The sequence below is a fragment of the Argiope bruennichi genome, chromosome 5, assembly GCF_947563725.1.
Source record: "Argiope bruennichi chromosome 5, qqArgBrue1.1, whole genome shotgun sequence".
Taxonomy (NCBI): domain Eukaryota; kingdom Metazoa; phylum Arthropoda; class Arachnida; order Araneae; family Araneidae; genus Argiope; species Argiope bruennichi.
In genome coordinates this window covers 47,675,698-47,694,181 of record NC_079155.1, presented here as the reverse complement: position 1 = coordinate 47,694,181, position 18,484 = coordinate 47,675,698, and the positions used below count along the sequence as shown (strand labels likewise).

The window sequence follows — 18,484 nt, the reverse complement described above, 5'->3', positions numbered from 1 at the left end:
TGAATTTTTGGATAATTTGCATTTTTGTGGACTCATCAGCTTCAAACTATCCATTGTAATATATTTAACTAATCATTGATATTACCACAAAAAAATCTTCGGAAAATTGGATAATATACTTTTTTTTCCGTAAAAGAAACTTTTGTTTCCATTACTAAGCCAGTATAAAAGAAGAATATGGGCTTTTTGCTTTCTATAAGATTTTTGTGCGGCAAAAGTGTAGTTTAGTGTGCCCCTTGCTGCGCCAAGGATGCCAAGTCGCCAATAAAGATGGTGGACGAAATAAACACTTCTTCAAAACAGTTACGGTTACCACTTTCTGCATTAAAATCATTATCTTTATTGATAAATATTGTTTTATCTCAGATTTTTTATTATTTTTTTTAACTTTTGGGATCACCATCGCTGATTATCTTAACAATTTTGAAATAAAGAAGTTTTTCAAATCAGCTGCGCCAGTCTGTTGTGTAGAAAGTAAAATTTAGAGCATACGATGCTTTCGGCATCTGAAGAAGGCACCGGGCAGAATTTTTTAACTTAAAAAAAACATCCTACGGTTTCGCTAGCAGCGGGATCGGGATCCTAGTAGCTTCACTAGCTCATTGAGCATAAGGACTGTGTGGATAACAGGAATACATAATCAAAAGAAAGGAGCGATCAGACCTTTCTCCATACAAAATTTTAAACAAGAATCCTTTTCCCAATTTCATGAACTCGTAAAATTTATATACGTATATATTCCACTCACTCTTCATCCATTCTACAGGTTCAAAATATTTCCTGCCAACCCATTCACCATACATCTGTTCTTGAGCAACTAGCGACAAAACGAATTATCAAGGAAACCGTCAGATCAGAAAATGAATGCAGAAGTGCAAGGAATTCCATTGCAGATGATTCTTTAAATAAATAATTCAGACGATTTCTAAAACGCATTAAGTATTGCAAATGAATAAATATTTTTTGTTCGTATTCACATTAAAAATAACATTATAGTTTCTTATTAGCAATAAAAGAACTTTTAACTATAATACAAATCAAAATTAAAATCTTTGATATTTTTAATTTAATATTTTTCATAAAATAGTTGTAATTCATGTACAACTCAACCACAGTAAAAAGTAGTAAACAAAACAGCATTAGGGTTGCTCGTTTCGATCGTAAGATCGTTTCCTTGGGTTACCATATTGGCGTCAATATCGGGGACACGCTAAACTACACTTCAAACTTTTGTGCTTGTTTTAATGCGATTTTTTGCAACTTACAATTCAAAATCAAAAACTTGATCATAAACATTTTTAGTTCATATTTTCTGAGTGAATAACTAAAAAATGATTATATTTTTGCTACATATTGTTGATTTTTAAATAGCCAACTATTAGAAAGTGAATATCAAAAGTATAATATAATATAAATATCAACAAATTAAAAAGTAAATTTGAAAAGTGTTCAGAGTTGATGCATAGTATTTTTACTAACATAATTTCTTAGACATGAGACGTTCTGATTTAAAGGAATCCAATATATAAAATGGCTACAATTTATAAGCACAATTCTAACAATATCACTTTGTAATTATTCATTTCAGAAAACTCCAAAAAATACTCAATTTTCTGTGTTAAAATTTAATTGTCTTCATGTTTGGCTCGGAATGCCTAATAGTGTATTCTTTAGTTATGTTTTCTGTCTTATTACCATTTTTATAGTTAACTTCGCAATTAGAAGATGGCAAGATAAACTCTTTGTTTCAAAACACATGCTTTGAAATGTCCAGAACTCATTTTTTTTTAGTTTACTCGCACTCAGGTGCAATGAATATGAGGAAACGATGGATAGATTTATAATATTTGTTTAAATGTCTCTTATTCTTCTTTATCAGCTGAATAATCTAGGAAAAAATGATGAAATGGAACTTATTTTTGCACGAAAACAAGTTTCTTGTCATTTATTCTCTGAACAAATATTTAGGAAATAAATATATTAGATACTTCTCTTTATTAAAAGAATTCTAAAGCCATTTAATTTCAAAAGAACAGTAAAAAGAATAATTTATATTAAAAGCAGACGATTAATCTAAAAAGAATATTTTTTAAAAATAGTAGACGATCTTTTCAAATATAATATTTTTTCATCAATATTTTTTATGGAGAAACATCTTAGTAAAAGGTTTCACTCAAATCACTTTACATTATAATTCTTCTATAGTGATGAAGCTGATATGGCCTCTCTCCGTCTCAATTTCTATCTTGTTTATATTTTTTCAGATTTCAATTTGAATCTAAATTTATAGTAAAATCATCAGATCCCTAAAATAAAATTCTCATTTACTTAAAAAAAAATAATAATTTACAGAATAAACTAAATTGCTATATATCCTTCATATAAAAGTTTCTTATAAACCCATCCAAAATGTTAAGAGATAATTTCTAATCATTTTTTTTTTCTATTCAGGTGTCAGCTACTGAAAAAATTATTACATTTGGTGGGAAATTATTAGTTCCCCACCAAAATATCCCGACTATAACAACCTCTAATTCATCTTTTGGAGATACTTAAAGACATTTTTGTGCAGTTGAATTTTATTGAAATATTTGTTTTTGTAATTTCAATTACAATTTCAACGTTTAAGCATCTTACAATAGCTTAATGTTTGTTCAAAACAGCTCTGTATTTATGCATTTTTCGAACAAAATAATACAAAAAAGAAATTACAGTCAATGCGTTAGGGAATTCAAAATTTCAGAAGCTAATTCCATCTAATTTTCAGGGTCGAAAATTGTTTTAGTTAGCTGCCTTTTAGCAATTAAATTACTTAGTGTTGTGCTATCATTAAAATATGTAGTAGCTCTTTTATGTACCATTTGTTGAATATTAGAGATTTCAGTTTTGGATTATTAAAAATGCAAGGAAAAAAGAATTGTAGAGTGAGCTCGAAATATATCATGTGATTGAAATAAATTCATCTGCACAAATGAAATATTGGAGGGTTGTGTCATTTGGGTTCATTAATTAATCCAGTTAGTTTAATAAATAATCATTAGAGTTACATTTAACCGAAACAAGTCTACAACAATAATTTCAAAAGAAATATACAAAATGTAAGAAGAAGAAATATTCAATAAGAGCATACTAGATTTTAACTAAAATTTTGCTATTTCAGAAAAAGTATTTTAAACTGCATGGGACAATCAGTTACTGTTAATCCTATATGAAGAACTAAACTATAAACATTAACCTTACAAGCATAAAATAGAATAAAATTAATAAAAGAAGGAAATGATGACTTTTAAGTTAATAGTTTCGTAAAAAATTGCTTTTAATTTTATGATTTGCATTTTCCTACCAGAACAATTAACAACTTCTGTTTTGACTCTAGTCTGTGGCTTTTTGAATTGAATATTTAATTTTTGAATTGAAAGTGTCGAAATATATTTTTATTTTTCTAAATTTCTTACAATCCAGTTGATACGAAACAAAACAAAACAAAAAACAAAAAAAACAGCATACCTCAAGGCAAAATCATAACATATCATCTCTTGAAGCTATGGATTTCTTTGTAAGGTTTATAAATGTATAATGCATTAACTGTTCAAAATTTATCGTAAAATTAAAAATAGATTCAATCTATATGAGTTACAAATTTTAATAAATGACTTTCAGCCATTTTTGTGAAAATAAAAACAAAACTCTTTTTAGAAATAGAAAGAAAAGAAAAGGAAAAATTTATTTCTAAAATTCAAATTATCGATTTTCTTCTGCCAAGAAAAGCAAATACTATGTAACAAAATCTTTTAGAAAGATAAGTTGTCGTCGCAAAGTAAAATAAAACCCACTTTTTTTTTTTTTTTTTTTTCGTTGCTCACATGTTGTCTGCTTAACTGTGCCTTAATGATCTTACATATTCCCAGCTGTTCAAACTGAAAAGTGACATTTCTCCTCCATGCTATTATTCTCTTTCTCTCTCTCTTTTTTTTTTTTTTTGCTATAGTGTCAAAATATGCTTTTCCGTAAGACTAATTTTCTTTCCTTCTTTGTAAATAACAATTTTCTTAAAAGAATACCTAGCAAAATATTTAACGAAATATATAGAAAGTGGATTTTTTAAACCTTTTATCTGGGAAGGGTGTTTCATTTATTTATTTTTTAATCCGGAGGGAAAACTTATTTTAGTATTTATAAATCTTTTTGGAGCGTACTGGAATATAAAAAATTAACTTCTCGCATTTTGTGAATTAGAATAGAATAAGAAAGCGTAGGAATTTTTTCCGTGCTTTAAGAACCATTTTTGTGATATTTATTTGTGTAAAGAAACTCTCATAAAACTTATAAAATAATTAGAGTAAACTCGGCTTCTGAAACGGAGGGTCGTAGATTCAAGACGCGATTTCAAGGACATCCGCCATGTATGTACGCCTTAAAGTCATAGAGGATCAAAACCGTTTCTATAATGATGTGCCGGATTAAAGAGGTAGTGCCAGACATGTGTCTTGCTTGTCATTTGAACATGGCTCAAAATCACATAATGCCTCCTTTATTAAACAACTTTAATTAGGAGATTTCTCCAATACAATGTTAAAGAGGTATATTTATTATTACATTTTCTATATAAAAAGTGTTTTATTATTTATTTAAAAAAAACATATGTTCTTTTCTTGTTATCTCGAGATAATAATTTGCATTTATTTTGTCGCATTTTCGAAGATGCGAAAACTAGTTATTTATATTATTAGTAAAATCGTTAAGAATATAAAATTAATCAAATTTAAAATCACATTTTTCATTCGTTAAGTATATAAAAGTTTCCTAGAAACCCATCCAAAATGTTAAGAGAATCATTCTAATCATTTTTTTTTTCTGTTCAGGTGTCAGCTACTGAAAAATTATTACATTTCTTGAGATTTTACTAATAAATTCTGTACTTCTGAAACTGTATGGCGATTTTAAACTTACAACATTTTATTTTTGTTTCCATTCGCAGCTGCCCATGGCAAAGAAGAGATTACTATGATTATATCTTCATCAGCCCAGTGATTTTAGTTTTAATGGTAAGTTCTACATTTCAATGCATTTTTATTGTTCGACCTTCTTTTCTTAGATTGCATGAGCAGTTCTAGTTTAAATTACAAACTCTGAACATTTTACTGTTCTTATAATCGCAATTTTTAGAATCCAGACACAATTTTAATATATAGACATGTGATGCATGTTATTTCAAAGAGGAAGAACGGAAGTCAATGGGAACTTGAATGAAATTAAAATATGAGCAGTGGAAGTTGAAGCTAATAACACTGTTTGTTTGTTTTGTTTCCAAAAATAGTTCCGCGCTAGATTTTTACTGAACTTCAGTCATATAACTCGTTGCTAATGTTATATTTGAACTGATTTTTTTTCTTCAATGGTATATGTATTTTAAATATGGAATATCTATATACTAAAAATATCTAGAAGCTAAGTTCCGCTAAGAAATTAAATAAAAGGAAACTATTATTAGAAAAACACTTTAACTGCATAATGAAATGCAATACTTAAGCTATTGTTCAACATTATTGTCATCATTGTTGAAGCATTTATTTTAGCAGAACACAACTTCTATTTGGCCTTTGTCGCAGAAAGATGTCGCCTGCGATGAGGAAATAAATAGGAAAATGTGTGGTAAAGTCACTGGTAGTGGCCTAATGGTGAATTTTTGATTCACCTTAATCTTCTGTTCTATTTCTATAACAAATCATCATCAGTCAGAGAAATTTTCGAAAAATTTCGCATTTTCGAAAAATATCAAAAATGTTCACAATGTTTTTCTTTATTGTGTACATTTTCATGTCCTTCATTGAAACTTAGCATCCACCTTCTTAATATTAAATCATTCACCACTTTATCGCTTCCTATCCGTTAACTTCAAAAATTTGTCCATAGATTTGTGTTCCTTTTAGAAAGCGAATGATAGAACGTAATTCGTATGTGGTGGATATTCATTTTTTTAAAAGATTTCAAATGCTCAACATGCAGCCAACGCAATACTCAGAGATTTAAAAAAATGACATCTACTGTTTGCCAATGAGTCAGATAAGTGCATATGCATGTGTGAAGTCACGAATGCACAACGCTCCCAAAGAAAAAAATTGGAAACGCCATTTAGTTTATTCGTTTAGTTATATTAACGTCCCATTTGAAGCAACACTAGGGCTATTTTGGGACGGACCTCGTCATTTTGAACCGCGGTCAGATGACGAGGACGACACCTGAGCTGGCACCCCCCTCTCCACACCACACCAGCGGGAGGACGTTTGGTCAGGACGGATTTAACATGCAGCTGACCCCCTTACACGACGGTTCTTCGGTGGAATTGGGTCTCGAACCTGAAACCCTCCGGTTCCGAAGCCGAGACCTTACCACCAGGCCACCGCGGCCCTTAGTTTATTCGTACCCCTCATATTTCGTTAATTAGTCCAATCAAAGGGATGAATCGCTCCTTTAATGGTCAATTTTGATTATCATATTTAAGTTGTTACTACTAAAAAGCACTATACAAATTTTTGCTAAGAATTAAAAAAAAAAATCATATCGAAGCAAAGCCTCTTCACAGTTGCTTTCAGTCTCAGATAAATAATTATTTCCCTATAAATTACAGAAACATTCCTTGTGGTTCCGAATATCAAAATTAAATATAATTTTTAAATATTTCGCTATAAATTTGGTGAGAAATCATTCGAATTCATCAAATCAATAGTTGAATGTATGAAATTCTTCAAATTGCCATCCATTATCACCTGTTACTCAATCGACTAAATAAAAATTAATTATTCCATCATTTTTTTTTCGTTCTCTAGTCTATATTTTTAATTAATTAGGTATTTATTACAATTCTGAGAAAAATTAGATTTGAGTGGAATAAAAATAATAATTTATTCCGAGATACTACAAATTCAACAAAAACATCTGCGATTGATGCTACGTTAATTTTAAAATCGTTTACGATTAAATTAAATTTTATGGAATCAAAGATAATACACAAAGAGATAAACACACATAGAAACAAACACTTGCAACAGATAGAAATAATAATTCGAAATGAGCAAATAATATTTAAAAAATGAAGCAGATACATTCAGCATAAATTCATACAAATATTTATTAATATTCAAACAGATTCGAATAAATATTGACAGAATTTCGATGCAATATGTTTCGCATTTAGGATTTTGCACAGTTCTAATGTCTATCTCGCCATGTGTATTTACTTTTACTAAATGAACTGCATCTGTAGTTTGATATCGAAAATACAGTCAACAGAAAATCAATATGTTAATAATATCTAAAACACTGAACACCGGCCATCACCTAGTGTAAATTAGAATTAAATTACATCACACTTTGATAACTAATTCTCCAGTAAGCTGCCTAATGTAGTTTGTCCAGCGGCAGTGTGGCGTTTCTCACAGCTTAGTCGAACATCCTCTCGGTATGCAATCCATTAAACTGTGGAATACCCTTCGTAACGATTACGCGTTGTGTTTCACTAACCAAGCTTTTAAAATTATCATCACTCGAATGTTTTAATTCCTGAAGCTTAATAATGATCCAAGTATTGCAGAGCGCCTCAAAGTAGAAATTCCAGTTGATTTAATTAATATTTTTTAAATAAATATTAAAAATTTCCTTTTTTTTTTAGTTATGAGGAATTGATATAAGTAGATGAAGAATTTCATATTCGATCAATTATATTTAGAAATATTTCATGTAATTTAACTTCATGAATAATGTTGCATTAAAAAAAAAGCTATAGAACTTGTAAATAACATCAATAAATCCAGTCGTCTTTTAAATTCAAATTGACTCTATAACCCAAAAAAAAATCTACAGATGAATGAAAAAGCGCTATAATATATACAAAATAATCATTTATTAGCTCAAAAACTCTTTGTATTTCAAACATCTATGTTTTCAGAAAAGAAAAAAAAATCTAAATTGAATTACTATTTACAAAAATTTCTCTACATCTTTTTTCTCATTCCAGTGCAAACGATTTTTTAAAGAAGCTTTCTTTATTACAGCTGAGATATTTTTAAAAAAATGATTAGCGTACATGACTAGAAGAAACTTTTTTTTTCCCTTTCACTAGTAAGCGCACAGTATAAAGTTAAAAAAAGTAGAAAACTATTAAATAAAGTTTTCATTACGTTTACATGTACAATTATATATTTTACAATATTAAACAATAAAATGAACAATATAATCTTGTCATGTTGTAATATTGTAAATCTGCTTTGATGTTCCGTTCAACAACAAATTTCTTTGAAATAATGCAAAAAAAAAAAATGTAAATTCCTAAGCACTTAACATTCAATGAGCTGGAAAAATAAAGAGATTACAAATTATATTTGCGAGTTATCTATAATTTTGCCTGCACATGGTAAAATAATTAATGTTTCTACCGGATTGCCTGGTGTAAATAAAGTACTAAATATAAATTCATCATGACTCTAATGAAAACAATACAAATCTCCAATGTTATTGCCATAGCCTATGAGCAACAGTGAATATTAATTTAATCATAGTAATGAATAAGTAAGAAAAATATTTCTTGCCTTTTCAGAACTTTGTCTTTACTCGCGATTTTAAAGGTATGAGTTAAGTTTAGAAATTCCACTATTGACTTATTACTACTTATTATTTACACTTAAGACAATTTATATCATCATGATATAACGATAATTGCAGTGGCTCATCTCGAGAAATTGATTAACATCATCATCTACTGTCCACGAATCTTGTATAGTTACGCGTGACTCCTCCAGGATATGTTATAAAATCAATTACTAGTCAAAATTTGTTATCCATTCGAAATTCCATCCAAAATGAACCATGGAAACTGTATAGCCGACTATACTCTGGAATAATATTGAGCGCGCGCACTGTAATACCCCAGTGTAAACTGAGCTGAGTGCTTAAAAATTTTCTCACAGACTTTTTAAAACTTCAATCCTATTCACTCCTAGCATTTTACAGACGCCTATCTGAGTAAAACGTTGTGATAAAAGAAGATCGCAAAGTTTCATATGGATAAAGAACATTTTGCTTTGAAAATTCCATAATTGTATTTATTCAAGTTGATTGTCCTTCCATTTAAATATCCAGTTATTGGATAGCAATCTTAGTTAATGTATTTATATTTTCTTTTAATTGCATATAAGAGATAGGCTGTTAACATGAATAATCAATATTTCTTAGTGTTATTATTTCTGTATACTCTTCTATGTATCTGAATTTTATTATAAAGGGCAACAAAAAACAAATCGCATTGCAAATTTTCTAAAGGGTGCCCCAAAATTAACGCAAGATTTGAATTTACCACCATTCGTGCAGTAAAGTGTTGGAAAATCTATTTAAAAAAAAAAAAAAAAAAAAAAAACATTTGACAGCTGGTAGTTAAGGATTAGTAAAAATGGAGTGTTACACGATAGAACAACGTGTTTTCATTGTTTAACAATATTTCAAAAATAATAAAAGTCTAGCGGCCACAGTTTGAAAATTTGAGAACTGGCCCTCTAGATCGTGTAATTTAACACCATTTGATTTCTTTTTATGGGGTTATTGGGGGTTATTATGTGGTTATTGAAATAAAAAGTTTATGCTAACAAGCCCACAAGCACGTGTGCATTGAAAAAAGAAATTCAAAACTGCATCTACGAAAATCAACTACATTTATGCAAAGTGGTCATAGAAAATTTCGACAAAATAGCGCGTATGTGCCAGTAAATTCATGGAGGCATTTGCCCTATATGTTATTCAGTATATAACCCTATCCTGTGTACTTTACAATTCAATAAAAATACAATAATTTAAAGAAAAAAAAACTTTTTTTTATTTAATTCAAATCTTGCGTTAACACGTTGTTCTATCATATAACCCTTCAATTTTACTAACCCTAAACTATCAGCTGTCAAATGGCTTTTTTAATAGAATTGCCAACACTTTACTGCACGAATGATGGCAAATTCAAATTTTGTGACACCCTTTGGTATATTATATAAATAAATAAACTACCTGCATTGAAATATCATTGAATTCTCTTTCACTTCATAACTATAATATATAAATAGAATTAATAGAAATCATCTTTCTCGCCATCTTATCTAATTCAAATCAAAGATTAATATCGCAACTTAACGTTTCAACACAAATGTAACTAGATACTTAATTCTAAACCTCACCGGACATTACGTTTTAGCTGACTACTGCAAAACAAATAAATAAAACCATTCCCAAAATTGAAAACTTACTAACTGCATTCCTATTGGTTCTTAAAAAAAATAAGCTGCCTGGAAAAAGAAAACGAATAAATGCCCAGCTTCTTACTCGATGGTAAAATCCAATAAGCAGTGGGGTCCTCCTTTCAAGTGAGATTTGTATTCCGTGGCAACCACTCAAATGGCATTTCGGAACCAAGTTCTAATGGAAAAGTTCCCTTTATGGGAAACGAATGACCTTTGTGAAAGGCTCGACCAGGTAAAGTGGTTCTGCCAATTGAGAGTTCATCAATTGAGTGGGCTTCTATTATGGGATGAGAAATTCTTTTCTTCAAATTCCTCATTCATTTTACTAATGACATGAGATCGCATTAGTTAAAAGAGCACTCAAAATTCGTTTTGAAGGGCATTGCATTCATAAATATTTTTCAGTGCTAAATATTATTGAAAATATTTTGATAGTATTGTAACTTGACATTCAAATAAAATCGCCTTGATGAGAAAAATGATTTAAATCTGCTTTTTAGATGAAATTCCATATATTTTTTAAAATTTACTCTTTAAATATCTCGTTATTTTTTAAATTGAATCTACGTACTTTGTAGATTAATGGTGTTGAAGATACATCTAATATTAAAATTAATATGAAATTTTTACTGTTATGTATAAAAAAAATATTTTAAAAATTAGCACTTCATTTTATATCTTGTACATAAAGAAATGAAATTAAGAAAACTATACCGCCGAGTGCTTATTGTATGCATAGTTTTATCACATACATAATCGAATGCAAATAAATTTAAAATTATGCCTTAAAAAATAAAAAAGACTTAGATTTTTCATTATCATTATGTTTTAAAAATGCTGACATGGACAAAAGGCCCAATGAAATCCCCATTTGTATATATATTTCATTTGCTGTCATAAATAAAAGTCCAAATAATTCCTGAAATATTAAAGGTAAGATTTTCAAACTTTGGTACATTGAGTAGAAGAGTAAGTGATAATAATGAAATAAGTTAATAAAGTAAGAAATAGATACTTTGATCCATTTTTAAATAATTCTTTGATACATTTCAATTTTCTAAAGTATATTTCAACGAATTAGCTTTTATATCTTGTTAAAAAATTATCATTTAATTTAAATTTTTTTATGCCTGAATGCTTATGGTAATTATGCAATCAAACTGAATTTGGTAAAAAAAAAAATCTTTTTTCATAATTTAATTCAGAATAATCATATTGCCAAATTATGGTTAAAATTTGATTTGTTGTTGCTAATAAATAAAACTAGTAATTTCAGATGCGGAGTAAAATATGATTCAATGTTCCCTGCTGATTATGAGTACATTTCGAATTGATTAGTATACAAGCCACGTTACGATTTTCGTGTGTTTGATGATTCATTTCGATTTTAACATTTTGCATAAAAGCACATTCTATTTTAATATTAGCCACCGTTGGCAACCAGTTGATAAGCTGGGATTAATGATTGCTAAACATTTCAATATTTCAGCAGCAAAATATTTTTGAATTTCAAATTTTGATAGATATATAACTTATATTAATTTTTTTTTAAAAAACTTACACAGTTTTGTTAATTGCGCTTTATATTTTTATAATTTTCTTTCTATATCTTTATGCATCCGATTACATCGCAGAAGGAAAAAAAGTAGTATTTTAAATTGGAGGCACTTTCAAAATTTTCCACAATTGCGATTCTTAACTTAATTTTAAATACAACAAAGTATCAAAAAATTTATTAAAAGCATACCTTGTTCAAATCAATTCAATATGAAAAAATAAACCGAATCTTCGTATCTTAATCACAATTATGGGGGGAAAGCAGAATGAAATATTTATAGCAACATATAAAATGAATGTCTGAATCTCATTTCAACAATGAAATATATTATAAAAATCCTTTTTCTGTGGTAATATTTTTAAAATTATCGCAAAAAAAATCACCAAAATTTCGCATATTTTTTAATTAACATTTTAAAAAACTCGCTCCAAGGTTCATATGTGCCAAATTTGATAACAGTACGTCAAATGGTCTGACCTATAGAACGCCAACACACACACACACACTCATCTTTATTAATAGAAGAGATGAAAAGTTCATCAATATTAAAAAAGCATAAATTTTGATGCTTGTTGATATATCAATAGTTATTATTAATCATAATTTAATTGTGTTTTATCTTCAAAATGCTAAGAATTTTTCTTAATATCATTGTAATATAGATATCATTAACCACATTATCATTGCAGGCGAATATCATATTCCTCACAAAAATTATGTGGGTTTTAATAACAAAGCTGAGAGCTACAAACACTGTCGAGTCTGAGCAATACAGGTATGTATGTATTTTTTTTTTTTTTTTTTTAAGAAAATGGTTCAGATATAAATGCTGAAATCAATGTTTAAAATGCCATTTTGAAAAATTCTCACAGCTAGGTATTTTTTAAATTTTAAATATGTAATCTTATACATATTATATATTAATGAAATATACAGTACATTGCATGCAAAACAATTTAAACATAGTAATAAAAATGATATTTTAGTATTAAACCTGGAAATCAGTTTAAAACTAAACTGTATTTGAGGTTTATGTCTGAAAGACCATGCATAACACTAACACAGCATTGACATTAACAATTATTAATTAAATTAACTATATATTTCATCTATTTAATAAATTTAGCAGAGTGAAGCTGATAATAATTGAGAGAATAGCCACACATGATGATGTGTGGTAACAGCTCAATGAGATAAATCACTGATAAATGTGAATAATCGGCAAAAATCTGGTCACACTTTAAAACTTAAATTTTTAGAAAACTGGTGGATCGAATGCTTGCTATTCCAAATGTCAATTAACTGGGAGCATTGACATTTGCTATCAGAATTTTTATATCCATTTTTATGGTTCTCTGGAAGACATAAAAGTTTCTTCGATTGAAAGGCACATTTCCATAAAGTTATTTGAAAGAATGATCCATTTAAATTCTTTTTTTTTTCTTTCTCATTCTCTCTCTCTTTTAATCGTCAAACTTCTTGCTATGGTATAGGATGTAGCGACTTAAAAGTATCAAAATGTAATCTAGTAGAATTCAAATTCTTATATCAGAAATTTTCTTCATTAATGGCATAAAAGATAGAAATATATATTTTTTAAACAACTATATGCAAATATATTATCATTTCGTTATCGTTTATTTGTACTTTATTTTGTAGTTGAAGCCATGTAAAGTGCAAATAAGTACAATGGGAACAGACTTCTGAGATAATTAAAATTCTCAGACAGCAATGCATTATTGAAAATATTCATATGGTATGCAAATGAGGAAGAGATTAAACCGAGAATTATTAATAACATAATATATATTTATAAAATATACAAAAAAATATTCGAAGTTGCACCAGCATCGCCGCCCACAGAATCATGTACATCTGCTCACCTTTGATGGTCATGACAATGCATGTGACCGGATCCTCAGCAGAGACGTACGTTAAAAGTTTCAAATGTCTCCAAAAGAAATAATCAAAGAAGAATACATTCGACAAATGTTCCAGCCAACGTTATTCAACCATATTTAAATGTAAATACGCCTTCGCTGATATTAAGCCAAAATGTTTGGCCTAATATCAGCCAAGCTATAATCATATCTCACTTTTGATGGCATTTTCCTACTATTCAGCCATCAAGTGGTAAAGACTGCAAGATCTATAGCCAAAACTAATTTAGGGTCAGAATTCTGTCAGAAATATTCGTTATCCAAACTCCACCTTCAAATAAACAGATCGTAAGGTACAGCACTATGAAGTGTTGTCTTACAAAATGAATGTTTAGAACAAATATTCGTTTTCTGGCTCGTGTTCGTTTATTGTGAGGATTTTCTAGTGCCCCTGCATGCACATTATATGCAATGAAGCTTCTTTTTTGTATAATATACCTGGTTAGAGAACAAAAAAAACTCAGGAAATAGAGGTTTACATTTCATGCGTTTAAAAATATCGTTGAGGAAATAATGTGCCTGGTGAATAGCCATCAAGCTGCATAGTTTCACGGTGGTTAACAGCGTTGCACATGATGTAGGTTCAATTGGTTCTCGTCCAGGACCCATCATACGACGCTGATGTGCATTGATCAAAGGCATCGTATGGAAAGATCTCTTCATCGATGAACATTGCTATTGTTGGAAGATACTGGTGTCGCATAAAAAAAAAAACTTAGAAAGGCTATATTAATTTAATAAAATCATGAGAAATCTCTTGAGTCTTGATAAATATTGTGGAATGTAGAGGACCAATTTGATGGGCGATAAGACTGGTCACCCTAATGCGTCAGTGGGCAATTCGATAATAATAGCTTTAGGTAAGAATATTAGCTGTGCAATGCTATCTACAGTGTTAAAAGGAATTTACAGTTATGTATGGCTCTATGATTTAAATTCATAATTTGTGCAGTATGAACCTTTCAGAAATCTACAAAGTACTTCAATAAAGCATATTTATATACATTTTCAAAACTGACAAATGCTTCATGTGCTGATAAATAATGCCACATTTCGCATAAAATAGTTATTAAAAAATTTGTTCTTTTATTAGAATTTGATTTTTTAATAATATACTTATAATGAAATATTTTCCTAAAGTTGACATGCATTTTCCTAATATTACATGCGCCATTTCAGGAAAGCCGCAAAAGCATTACTGGTTTTGATACCACTTCTTGGAGTAACATACATTCTCGTGATTGCAACCCCTAATCACAGGACGGGAGAGGTTATATTCACTTTTATTCAAGCTACACTTTTATCCATTCAGGTAAGCCACAGCAGTTTAATCACAGCATTTTTTTTTGTCCAAATGGAAGGAAATAATAATGAGAATTATTGAAAAATGCTCTGATAGCAACTACACTCCACTGGAAGGAGAAAATGGTCATTTTAAATTGGGAAACGTTTCTTACTATAATCAACACTAATTCAAATTGAAAATATTTGAAAAATGACACACGAAGTTAAAGGAATAATTTCAATTTTACACATTTTATCTCTCAGCACTATATTTCTAAGTTTATTACTACAAATTATATTTCTAAGTTGAAGAATTATGTAAACGGTCTCATCATAATATAATTTCTAATATAATTGTAAATTCTGTATATAGTTATTTTTGTTTCGTTTTCCTACTGTAAATATTTTGATAATTAAACAAAATTCCTGTAACATGCCCACCAAACCGTTCAATGACGAGAATGGTCACGGATACGGAGGTATGAGACGGCGTTCTGTTCTGTATTTAAAAGATACATTTGAAACAATTTCAAAACAAAACACAATTTTGATATACCTGAAACTAGCATTCAGTATCATTAACTCTTATTTTAATTGAAAGGTATTGAATTTTACGCCAATTTTTCCGCAATAATTGGGGAAAAAACCAGTGGAGGATGTCGGGCTAGACAGCTGTCTAGAGTCGCTAGATCGCAACATGCCACTGGCCTACAAGTAAAGATGATTTTTTTCCTCTTAACGCTGCTAAAAAACTCAAAAACAAATATTGTTGATATGCTTAAGAAACAAAAGTAAACTAATATTGGGGCAAGACTGGAAAGAACAGTAATATTAGGAAACAATAGCATCTGTTGTCACAGGTTCCCAGGCCTCTAGTTACAGCTCTGACTTAACAAATTCTGATTAAATTATTCTCAAAAAAATTTATTGAACTATAATTGGAGATTTAAACCATCAAAAGTAATCTTGTGGAAACTGAGGTAATACTTCGGCTTTAAATATATAGCAATTGGTTTTGTTTTTAATTTTTTTTTCCAGAATCATTTGATAATCCCCATTTTTTAGTAACTATGATTTTAATATTTTTTTTCAGGGGTTTATTGTTGCAGTGCTATATTGCTTTCTAAACGGTGAGGTAAGTTATTTCTGTGTTTAATGAAATTTAGGGTTTATGAATGAATGTTGGGATTGATTGATGCAAGAACTATGTTCGACTGTACTGGACTATATGAATACTGCTAATTAAGAGACGATTTATGAATTTTAAAAGATCGTACCTGTTACGGTAAATCTTATGAAAGGAAACTCACTTCATGTATTGAATTAAGTTTCCTAACATAAGAATATATATTTAGAGAAACATGTTCATATATTGAACAAGAAATTTCAACAAAATAAAAACTGTGATCCTAAAGTTTAAAAATCATTGGAAGTGTTCTCTCCACGAAATTTTCACATTCTGCACAACATGATGCGTGTCTAGCTACATCGTATCAAAATTGAATATTCATTTAAAGCTTCGTTTTCATCGATTAAGCTCAAATTTTTATACATATCTATAATCGCGGCCGGATTATGTCTTGTAGGATCCCATAGGCAACCCTGTTTTGGGCTCCCTTTTTTTCTTCTTAATTTGGAAATCTAAATTTATTAATTTTAATATCTATCGAAGCAATTTTTACTAATAAATATCATATCAAACTGAAATAAAAAGACATTCAATTGTTAGTTACCTTTAAGAGAGTTAAAGCAGCCGGAGTGATGTCACCAAGATTTCCCTCGCATACTTAATAAAGGTTTTATTTCCCACCCACACCAGTATATAAGTTTGTAAGAGCCTTAAAACATATATGAATACATGATATAAATAATCAGACTAAATATGAAATTTAAAAAGGGGGGAAATGGAAAAGTTGATGGTTAATATAAATCAGCAAGTCCCTAAGCAATAGCCTGTCTTGCCTAAAATTTAAATTTGAAAATATAAAATAAATTTCATTTACGCAGTGACATGCACATTTAAATTTCATAATGACAGACGGGTAGATATAATTACAAAAACGTTATTTTCGAACAAAACAATCCTGCTTGTTTTTGAAGCAACTGCTTTGATAAAAAGACACCATAAATGTGCAATTTCTTAAAAACTATAGGGATTCTGTTTTGAGAAATAAATCATCTAAATTTCAGGCAATGCTAATAGTTTATCTTAATTCTTTCCCTGCAGGTGCAAAACTCAATTGGACACAGACTGGAACGATGGAAGATCCGCAGGGCAGTTCAGAAAGGTCAGCATCATGCCCTCGGTTGTCGCTCATCCCCCCACGAGGATAAATTCTACCACAATCGAGGCGTTCGCGACAGTTGCATCAGTTTCGCCACCTCCACGTCGTTCATCAATTTCCAGTCAGCAACCAACCGCTCACATTCGGCACCGGTGATGAACAGAGTCGAGAACTGCTCGGCTCAAACCGAGAGTATGCTCGTAAGAGACGATACCGTATGAACTCTGAAAGTGTAATGCATGAAAAAAAAAAAAAAATGTTTCACGTCGTGTTTTGTAGCTGTTGATAAATGTTTGTGTGTCATCAACTTCTCATCGGTGTATTCCTGCAATACTTAATTGTATTAAATGTTTGTGATCTTATAATTCTTGCTTATTTTTTGATATCTCGTTTATTTCTAACTTGATAAGTTTGTAGAGAGATAGGCATACTTGTAAATTATGACAAATATGACGGCAAAAGCCGTCTAAAACGCTCCGCAGGACAGATCAATACGCTCTGACCTACCAAATTTGGCATCTAGTTTCTATTGAATAGTAGTGCTCAGTAAGATGGGTTTATACTGCATAAAAATCGTTTTTACACTATTTTAAAATTCAAAACTAAGATTTGTAGAACGAAAAACACATTTCCGTACAATTTTTTCCTCAAAAATAAATAATATTTTTAGAAATATCTTACCACACTTTTCTTTGTTTAATACTCGATGTTAAATATACTTTTTTTTTTTTGAGTGTGCGCTCTTGTTGTTGTACAATTCAAAGCAAATTTTAAGACAGCTTAGCATGATACTATTTTAGGGTGGATTCGTCTATCTCGGATTAGAGGCAGAACTGGCGTTTTTTATCAAATATAATATACATTATCGTTTTAATCATTATAACAGTGTTGATATGTTGTATCTTAATAACACTCAAATACAACAGATTATTTTGAAATATAAAGAGTTCCATCAAAAAATAGCAAGAATACCATCTGCATTTTGACACTTGCAAGAAATTGTAACCATAGAAATTGGAATTAACTATTGCCACGTACTTCATATGGTTAGGTAACAAATTCAGGTTTTCCTACCATCTTAGCCCATTTAACATCAAGTTGCACATCTTAACAAATAAATTATGTTAAGTACAACTTTTGTAA

General features: G+C 29.6%; 1 protein-coding gene across 1 annotated transcript in view; it reads left to right on the top strand.

The window, feature by feature from the left end:
• LOC129969582 (diuretic hormone receptor-like) overlaps positions 1-17,684 on the top strand; it is a 365,366-nt gene extending 347,682 nt beyond the window's left edge. Inside the window, exons 10-14 of the mRNA XM_056084217.1 lie at positions 4,979-5,045; positions 12,522-12,607; positions 14,952-15,084; positions 16,150-16,191; positions 17,284-17,684. Coding sequence (XP_055940192.1) covers positions 4,979-5,045; positions 12,522-12,607; positions 14,952-15,084; positions 16,150-16,191; positions 17,284-17,562 — 607 coding nt within the window. The 3' untranslated portion in view covers positions 17,563-17,684. The remainder of the gene's footprint in view (positions 1-4,978; positions 5,046-12,521; positions 12,608-14,951; positions 15,085-16,149; positions 16,192-17,283) is intronic.
• The last annotated feature ends 800 nt before the right edge of the window (positions 17,685-18,484 follow it).